This window comes from Myotis myotis, unplaced genomic scaffold (assembly GCF_014108235.1).
Source record: "Myotis myotis isolate mMyoMyo1 unplaced genomic scaffold, mMyoMyo1.p scaffold_m19_p_15, whole genome shotgun sequence".
NCBI classification, from domain to species: Eukaryota; Metazoa; Chordata; class Mammalia; order Chiroptera; family Vespertilionidae; genus Myotis; species Myotis myotis.
In genome coordinates this window covers 18560043-18570034 of record NW_023416319.1, presented here as the reverse complement: position 1 = coordinate 18570034, position 9992 = coordinate 18560043, and the positions used below count along the sequence as shown (strand labels likewise).

Here is a 9992-nt window from a genome sequence, read left to right as displayed (position 1 = left end):
AGACTTCATATGACTATAAACTCCAGCTGACATTGATTGCAATCTTATGCGTTTGAGCCAGCTGTTCCCAAATTCCTGACCCATGATAACCGTGAGAGACAATAATGCTTGTTGTTTTAGGCCACCAAGTTTTGGGGTAATTGGTTATGCAACTATAGACAAATAATACAGGGACTCTCTCATAGGCCCTTCTCTTTAGTTCCGTCTGCCACTACCTTGCTTGGGTCCCTTCTCTTTTCATCTCTCTTTTTTCCTTACCAGAGCTGCCCAAACCCAGTATCTAGAGGGAATGCTCAAAATTCCTGTAGTTCATTATGCAGAGTAAGTTATCTTGGTCTAAACCTTTCCCATTTAGGCTAAGCCCAGGGGATCCCACCTTCTCTGACCAAATACATTCATTGAGTTCTAAAACCTAGATATGCTGTCTTCCTACGAGGTCAACTGATAGCAGGTCCACTCAAACAGCTGCCAGCTTTTAAAATAATTAGTCTTGCCCTAAACAAGTATACATGGCACTAGCCGGTTTGGCTTAGTGGCTAGAGCAGTGGTTCTCAACCTCGGCTGCACATTAGAATCACCTGGGAATCTTTTTAAAATCTTGATTTTTGGGCCTCATCCTCCAGAAATTCTGTTTCTTTGTTATGGGGTGAGGCCACAACATTAGTAACAAAGAAACAGAATTTCCGGAGGATGAGGCCCAGAAATCAGGATTTTAAAAAGATTCCCAGGTGATTTTAATGTGCAGCCAAGGTTGATAATCACTGGGCTAGAGCATCAGCCTGTAAACTGAAGGGTCCCAGGTTCTATTCCAGTCAAGGGCACATGCCCAGGCTGTGGGCTCCATCCCCAGTAGGGGGCATGCAGGAGGCAGCTGATCAATGATTCTCATCATTGATGTTTCTATCGCTCTCTCTCCCTCTCCCTTCCTCTCTGAAATCAATAAAAATATTTTTTTCCAAAAAAGTATACATGAGCAAAGGAAAAGGCACCTGAGCTGACTGGGGGAGCTCACAGAATAGGCGATATATGAGCTGAGTTTTGAAGGCTCAGTATGATCATTACGAGTTTGTTTGATAGAGAAATGAAAGTCATTTTTATGCAGAAGTAACAGCAATTATAAAAGCTCAGAGGTGAAAAGGGCATAATTCGGAGAACTGTAAATATGGCAGGGTTGTGGGTAAGAATATTTATTGGGGTGCTTGGAAGATATTGGGAGCTAGATCATCTTAGGCATTGTAAGCCACATGTATTAGTTAGGAGTCAACAAGTAAGAATCCCCCGATTCATGTGACTTAAAAATAAGAACAATGATGAATTTACATCTCAAATAATATGTCCATACATAGGGCTGCTCCCACATTGGTTAACTTAGCAGCTTTATGATGTTATCAAGGACCCAAGTTTTTCCTGTTACTCCCAGGCCTGTCCCCCCACCATAGTTGTAAACTTTGTATTGACTTATACTCTTTTTAGGATAGAGAAAACTTTTCCAAGAAATGTCATCTCTCCTCCTCTCATTCCTTCCAACAGCTGACTCCCCTTCAGTGTCATTGGTTAGAACTGCATCAGATATCCAGGTTCAATATTTGGTGTTAGAACAGGCCATCATGATTGACTTAGACCAACCATAGTTTCTTCCCTGGGGGTGGGGTTGGAGCCTAGCTCTCTTTAATCACATAACCAAGTATAGTATTGTAGTTACTCAAATGAAATTGGGATTCTGTTAACAAGGTGAAAGAGAGATTGTTGGCTTTTTGGGTAGGCAGTCAGCAGAATCTGCCACAACATGCCAAAGGAATTTGGACTATATTCCATTGGGATGGGGAAAACATGGAAAGATTTTAAAATAGGAAGTAATACGATTATATTTCACTAGTGTATCAGAATGGAGGGATACTCAGGAGGATCATGGATCTGGAGGCAGGGCCACAAGTTAGCAGGCAACATCAAAAGATATTGGAGAGGATTTTAGACATTTTAATTAGGAACACCTAGAGAGTAATTGGATAGAATAGTGAAAGGGAGTAGATGAAAGAGATTCTAGTATGACTTGCAAATTTGTGCTTGGGTGAATCATAGGGTATTTAATCAAAGTTGGTTAAATATGAACAGAGGAGGTTTGAGTAGATAAGGTAGGTGAGAATAAAGAGACAATGAGCGCCGGGGAGGGTTGGGGGGCAGGAGGGAGGGGGGTAAGAGATCAACCAAAGGACTTGTATGCATGCATATAAGCATAACCAATGGACATAAGACACTGGGGGATAGGGGAGGTTAGGGGACTGTCAAGGGCGGGGGGGGAAAAAAAGAACACATATGTAATACCCTTTGTAATACTTTAAGCAATTAAAAAAAAAAGAAAACGTACTCAATGTATCAAAACAAAAAAACAAAACAAAACAAACAAAAAAAAAAGAGACAATGAGCTTGGTCTTGGATAATGAGGTGTCTTCAAGACATTTGAAGATAGATGAGTAAACTTGGAAGGAAGAGTGAAGACCACATTACTTAAGAGATTATGGCAGGATGGAGTGTGGAATGAAAGAAAATTGATTAGAGAAATAAGGCAATGCAGACAACTGGCACTGAGTGTGGGGACTGGTTTGGCTGATTTTGCTCAGGACTGGGTAGAGTCAAGAACTTCCTGAGAAAACTGCAAATGTAATTGTAGACAAGCCTTTAAAAAGCAGTTAAAAACATGTTTTGAAATATGGATTTCTGTAATTTGTTTCAACATGTTGACTTGACTTACGGCAAATAAGATGGAGAAATTATCTCAACGCCTTTTTTTTTTGCTTTCTAACTGGAAACCTCAGAACTCAGCTCAGTGAGCTGTTAATCAGATAAACAGTGCAGGTTTTTGTAGACTCATGCTTTACAAATGCCTGAGGGCATACGGACTTATTGAAGGAAGTACTGTCCAAACCAGTCAGACAAAAGAAAAGGAGAAAGAGTTGGGATTAAAATGCAGGTTTGGCCCTGGCCGATTTGGCTCAGTGGATAGAGTGTCGGCCTGGGGACCAAAGGCTCCTCCCCTGCCCAGACCCTGGTTCTGGCACGTGCAGAAGGCAACCAATCCATGCGTTTCTCTCACATAGATGTATCTCTGTCTTTTCCTCTCTCTTCCACTCTCTCTAAAAGATCAATAGGGCCAAAACCGGTTTGGCTCAGTGGATAGAGCGTCGGCCTGCGGACTGAAAGGTCCCGGGTTCGATTCTGGTCAAGGGCATGTACCTTGGTTGCCGGCACATCCCCAGTGGGGAGTGTGCAGGAGGCAGCTGATTGATGTTTCTCTCTCATCGATGTTTCTAGCTATCTCTCTCCCTTCCTCTCTGTAAAAAAATCAATAAAATATATTAAAAAAAAAAAGATCAATAGGAAAATATCCTTAGGTGAAGATTAACAAAAAATTAAAAATAAATAAATACTTAAAATGCAGGTTTGTTTTCTGTTTTATAATAGATGTGAATGTAAATTAGAAGCTGTTTCAATGCAACTTCAAGTTCTAAGTTAATATAGTTCACAAACTATATGAATTAAGTACTGTTTAAAGCATAAATAGAAATTCTGTTTCCATTCAAAAACACTAGAGTTGGTGGAATACTAGAGTTTGAAATATACATAAATTAGATTTAGAACCGCACAGTTGGAAGGCAACTTCAATAATAATAAAAAGAATCCAAAACATCTGTTGAGTTTTTTTCCATGTCTATCTTGTTCCAGGCACTGAACTGGGCTCTAGAATAAAAAAATACCTGATATTTGTATAATTTTGTGGTTAATCTTAACTTTATGCAACTATTTTACTCAATGTGGTTTCTGGGGGTCCAGATAAACTTGAAAAAGAGTAGGGACTGCCGAAACCGGTTTGGCTCAGTGGATAGAGCGTCGGCCTGTGGACTGGGGGTCCCAGGTTCGATTCCGGTCAAGGGCATGTACCTGGGTTGCGGGCACATCCCCAGTGGGGAGTGTGCAGGAGGCAGCTGATCGATGTTTCTCTCTCATCGATGTTTCTAACTCTCTATCCCTCTCCCTTCCTCTCTGTAAAAAATCAATAAAATATATTAAAAAAAAAAAAAGAGTAGGGACTGAGGGACCGAGAAGAACACTGAAACTGAGAATCAAGGGAGAAAGGTAAGTGAGGGAGCCAATTAGGTTGGGAGGGTAATAGAGGGAAAAAACAATACAGTTGATCCTTGAACAACAAGGGCTTAAGGGTGCCAACCCTGTGCAGTTGAAAATTCGCATATAACTTTTGATTCCCTCAAAACTTACCTACTAATAGCTTACTGTTGACCAGAAGCCTTACAGATAACATAAATAGTCCATTAACACATTTTTATATGTGTGTTATATACTGTATTCTTTTTTTTATATATATATATATTTCATTGATTTTTTACAGAGAGGAAGGGAGAGAGATAGAGAGCCAGAAACATCGATGAGAGAGAAACATCGATCAGCCGCCTCCTGCACATCTCCCACTGGGGATATGCCTGCAACCCAGGTACATGCCCTTGACCGGAATCGAACCCGGGACCTTTCAATCCGCAGGCCGACGCTCTATCCACTGAGCCAAACCGGTTTCGGCTATACTGTATTCTTATAATAAAGTAGCTAGAGGAAAGAAAATGTTACTTAACAAATTATAAGGAAAATATATTTATAGCACTGTATATATTTATTGAAAAAAAAATCCATGTATAAGTGGACCTGTGTAGGTCAAATCCATGTTGTTCAAGGGCCAACTATAATCATAATACGGAATATACAAACTGGACAACTGCCAGACTATACTAGTATATCACAATTAGAACTCTGACCCACAACCTCTGATGCAATCAGCCCAGAACTGTTGACTGATCAATGACTGTCTGCTTCCCTATTTTTTGCTCCTCCCCCTCCAACTCAGAAGCAATTAGAGAAAGCCAAATATGCTCCCCCCCCCACGTCCCCCCCCTGCCCTGCGCCACCCCGCCTCCCAACACCATTACATAAGGTGCCCTGCTTCTGGTTAGTCCGCCTCCAGCTTCCTCATGCTAATACTCTCAAATCAAAGCAAACAGGAAACCTAAACCCCCACCCTCATTTTACTTTTACTTTAGCTTCCTACTCCCCTGACACTCTTTGAGTCTCTGCCAGACACAAATGATGGTGGCTGACTGCCTTGTTATAGCAGACATGGAATAAATAGCCTCTTTTTGTTCTCATTTGGGTTGTCCTCATTTAATTCCAGTTATTCGTTCACTTATATATTAAGTGTATTTTATGTGCCAGGCAGTGCCCAACATTGAAGTGGAAGCACACACTCCCTGCCCTCAAGGATATTCTGTCCATTTGGACAGACAGACAGACACATACATATAATTGCAATTCCGTGTAGTAAGCGAAACAACAGGTATATGTAAACGGGGTGTAGGTCAAGTACGGCTTTTACAAGAGGTGAGGCTAGCTGGCCTGCTAAAAGTCAGGGAAGGACATTCAAGGCAGCTGCAGGGGTGGGGAGAGGCAGAAGGAGCAATACCAGAGAGGGCAGAACCCACAGAGGTGCTGCTGGAGCCCATTAAGGGAGGTAAGGAGCCGCGGAGATGATGCACGGGCGGGTCGTGGACCGCCATGCCTGTGCCACGTTTGTAAGGACTTGGACTTCACCCTTTCCGAGCGGCTCCCTCCTGGAAAAGAAACGGCTGTGTCAACAAGAAAGAAAAACCGCATTAAGGAAACATTACGTTTTGGCTCATGTCTGGCACACAGCAGACAATCAATTAATGTTGAATGAATGGGTATAAGCGCCTCGGTGTAGACGTCCTTGTCCCCAATTGATATGTTTTTCTCGCGGGACAAAACAACGCAGCCAAGGCATCCGTTTGGGAGGCTATAGGACAGGTTTGAGTTGGAAGAACTGTCATTCTGCTGGGCAGGGCTGGTGGACACAAAACCTCCAATAGGTTGTGGGCAAGGGATGCACTGCTGTCGCAGACACCCCGAGAGCCACCCACCCACCGAGGCCGCTCTGTCCTGGGAGCAGCCGCGGAGAAAGCAGCCGGCGGACACTTTCCGCCGCTCGGAAGGCAGAGTGAGCCGGCTGTCCGGGTGCCGGCCACACCGCTCACCTGTGCGCCCTCCGCCGGCCCCTCCGGGCGGGGCCGTGGCACGACACCCTTCCGGATTGGACGCACTCGGAATCCTGGGGCGGGCGTTAGAGGCCGAACACTCTTGGGGATTGGCTATTCCGATGGACGGACGTGCGGCCCACGAAGCTGGTTCGCCGGTGGCTCTGGCTGGGCGGAGGGCGGGTCCCTTTCCGTGGGTCCCCTGTCAGTCATTGGCTCCCTGCGGTTTCCTTGGGGACGTGGCGCCGCCGCCGGCGCAGGCCTCCTTCCGGCTGGGCTGGAGACCGTGGGCATTCGCCCGGGACCGCGCGGAGAGGTGCTGAGGAGCGGCGGGCCCCTGGACCCGTGAGTGTGAGTGCTGGAGGGCGGCGGGGCCGAGAGGGACGGGAAGCGAAGCGGGAACCCCCACCCCGCCACCCGGGGGCTGCCGGTTCCTCCCGGACACCGCTGGCCCTCGAGCACGCCCCGCTCCCAGGGAGCCGGAGAGGGTCCGCCGGGCCCCAGAACCCGAGCGGACGTGTCTGGAATGGGAGCTCGGGGAGTGGGTGGGCGCCTGGCCTCCTCCTGGAGGTCTGGTCTCGTGGGCACTGCTGGAGGTAAGCCTGAGACCCATCCAACTCTCCCCAGGCTGCAGGCTTAGGAGATGCCTGGGACAAGGAGACCGCCTTCTCAGGGCAAAAGGAAAAGGAGGTGACAGGCGTTGGGACCACTGAGGGGAACCCATGGCGAGGTAAGGCTGTCACTTCCTTCTCAGCTGGGCTCGGTGCGGGGTGGCCGGCAGGTTGAGGGGTCCTGGGAGGTGGTTACAAAGTGAAGCTCGTCCTGGGTCTGCATCTGGACTTTGCATCGGGACACATGGTTGCAAAGCTCAAAGTTTCATTCTTTTGAAGGCAGATACAATAGTTTCCAGCCCCTAACCCTCGGCCCAGGTCAGTGCTTGCTCAGCTCAGAAAGGGTTAGACTGTAATATTCTTTCAGATTTCCACTTGAGTGAGACTAGGTTAAAAAAAGATTTTTATTTTGTAATGAACCTTGAAAACAGACCGAGGTCCTTTTGAATCAATATAGAAAATGAACTGCACAGTTGAATACACTTGTCCAACCATTGTAATAATACTCTGAAGCGTTCAGAAAAGATTAACGTGGATCTGTGGATACGGGACAGTTGTCAAACAGAGTAAGTGGGGAAAGATGCAGAACAGTATATAAGGTGTAAAACAAAACAAAATGGAGATGCATACACACACACGGATGTGTTACCATATATTACATATATCTGTGCTTGTGTATACATAGAATATCCCGGAAAAATACATAGAAACTGGGTAGTAATGGTTGCCTCTGAGAGGGAAATGGTTGGATTAGGGCAAAAGACTCACTTTCCATTATATGTATACACACACACACACACACACACACACACACACACACATACACACACACATATATATATACACACACATACACACACATACACACACACACATATATTTAAATTGTTTGATTTTTTTTTACTGTGTGCATGTATTACCTATTAAAATATTTTTTTAATCAGTGGAATACATTTCCTGACTACCCAATTTTTTGGCAGCATTTTTGGTGGGAATGTCGTAGTGCTCTGATTCTTCAACGTTATGAAGTTGCTCAGGGAGACGCGATCTTTTCAATAAAATAAGATTAATTCTTTGAATTGCACCCCAAAGTGCAGACTTGGAAAAAGATCAGATACAGCTTTTCTGACTTACATGGTAGAAGCACCATGAACCCTATAGGTCCTTTTCTAAAATTTGAGACTCGAAGAACATTTAAGTTTCTGGTGTCATGAATTTTTGCATTTAGTAGGAAGGGCTTTAATCCAGTTTAAAAACTCTATTTTAGTACTCAATTGTAGAGACTTTTCTTACTCATGTTTGTCTCATTTCAGAATCAGTTTTTCCTACCTCTGCCCAGCCTCCTGGTACTTTACTGTGCCCACAGTGAGCCCATTTTCCCGTCAGCGGGTGGCATTCCTAGGACTCTTCTTCATATCCTGTCTCCTTCTACTTATGTTAATCATGGACTTTCGACATTCGGGTGCTTCATTACCACGAGATAGGCAATATGAAAGGTGAGTCAGCTTTAGATCACTTTCCTCAGCTTTGCATTGAAGTCATAAATATTTTGATAAGCTGTTTAACACATTACTACCTTTGACCTGTTAATGTAAAAAAAAAAAAAAACCATTGAAACCTGTAAAGAATTTTTGTGAGTTTATTTGAGCCAAATTGTCGACATATGTCGGGAAGCAGAACCTCAACGAATTGAGATATTGCTCCGGAGAATGGCGGGGTTACATTTGTATTTATACATTGCAATCAAAGGAGGGACATAGGTGAGTTACATGAAATTCATTGGTGATAGATTAAGGAGGAGGGATAAAGCAAAGCAGGGAAACCCCTGGGATTGGATAAAAAGTAAAATGATGGACACATACTTAGGTGGGTGCAGGATCAATTAACATGATAATGAAGGAATTTGTGGTATCTGTCCTGGTGCCCAGCACATTTGGTTGTGCCCCAGGGGCTCCAGAAAAAGGGAAGTTACAAGTTACCCAGACATTTCTAGGGTATGTTATCATAGATGCAAAAAGACAGATAGGCTCAGTTAAGGTAAAGGTTGACCTTGTCAGTGAATATACTGGCCTAGGACGTAACTGCCCACCATAACTGCTTTTAGTTAAAGTTTAATTTCAGACCATCCTTTGTGGTTACTTTAGGTCTCTGAGTTTGCAAGACTGCCATGCAGGCCTCCCCTGAGCTTATCAGGTCAGCATGTGGCCCCTTTTGTACACAGACCCTTTTGGGGAAACTGTACTTTTGTTAGTAAAATTGCATGAGACTAATTGCATAACAATCTTGACAATTTTCAGGGTTGTTTTTGTTTTTTTTAGGTTCTCTTCTTTTATTGTCCTATGACAATTTTCAATTTTGATTCAGGAATGATGATTCTGTGTTTTAACTTTGACAGGCATCTTTCCTATTTTCCTGTTTTTGTGGGCTAACTTATTAGTGCATAAATGTTTACTATTGTTATGTACTCTTGATGAATTGACCCTTTTTATTATTATTGAATGACTCTCTTTATCCTTCATTATATTCTTTGCTATGAAATCTACTAGTCTGGTATTAATGTACTTAAGCTTTCTTTTGATTAGTGTTAGCGTGACAGGTGCTTTTCCATCCTTATAGTTTTAGCCTATTTCAGTATTTATATTTCAAGTGGGCTTCTTGTAGCAGCATTTAGCTGAGTCTTGCTTTTTATCCTGTCTGACAGTGTCTGCTTTTTATTTGGGGTGTTTAAGCCATTTATATTTAATGTGATTATCAATTATGTTTAAGTTTGAGTCTATCTTGCTATTTCTTTTCTGCTTGTCATATCCGTTCTATGTTTGTTTTCCCTCTTTTTCTCCCTCTCTTCTTTTGACTTGAATATGTATTATTCCATTTTGTCTCTCTTTTTAAAATTTACTTTTATTGTTGACAGTATTACAGATGTCCCTCATTTTCCCTCCTACGCCCTTTCCACCCACCCCTGCCCCACTCCAGGCCTTCACCACACTATTGTCTGTGTCCATGGGCTCTGCATATAATGTTTTGTCTCTTGTTGGCTTCTTAGGTATAACTCTGTTTTTACTTTTTTAGTGATTACTTTAGGATTTAACCTTTATAGTATACATTTTTAACTTATCATGGTCTACCTTCAAGTAATATACCACTTTACACATATTGTAAGAATCTGCCCTTTTGGCCTTGCCCTTTGTGCTATTGTTGCCATATGTTTTACTTTATATAAGTGCCACCATATATTGTTTTTATTTTTATTTTAAATATTCAAGGTGACTCT

General features: G+C 43.2%; 1 protein-coding gene across 4 annotated transcripts in view; it reads left to right on the top strand.

The window, feature by feature from the left end:
- Positions 1 to 6308: 6308 nt before the first annotated feature.
- The window catches only part of ENTPD7 (ectonucleoside triphosphate diphosphohydrolase 7), a 43394-nt gene continuing 39710 nt past the window's right edge, over positions 6309 to 9992 (top strand). For 2 of the 4 annotated variants that reach the window (XM_036336374.1, XM_036336372.1), the window contains exons 1-3: positions 6309 to 6461; positions 6738 to 6840; positions 8035 to 8217. In XM_036336374.1, coding sequence (XP_036192267.1) covers positions 6833 to 6840; positions 8035 to 8217 — 191 coding nt within the window. In that variant the 5' untranslated portion in view covers positions 6309 to 6461; positions 6738 to 6832. The remainder of the gene's footprint in view (positions 6462 to 6737; positions 6841 to 8034; positions 8218 to 9992) is intronic. The other 2 variants (XM_036336373.1, XM_036336375.1) reach the window with 2 other exon arrangements.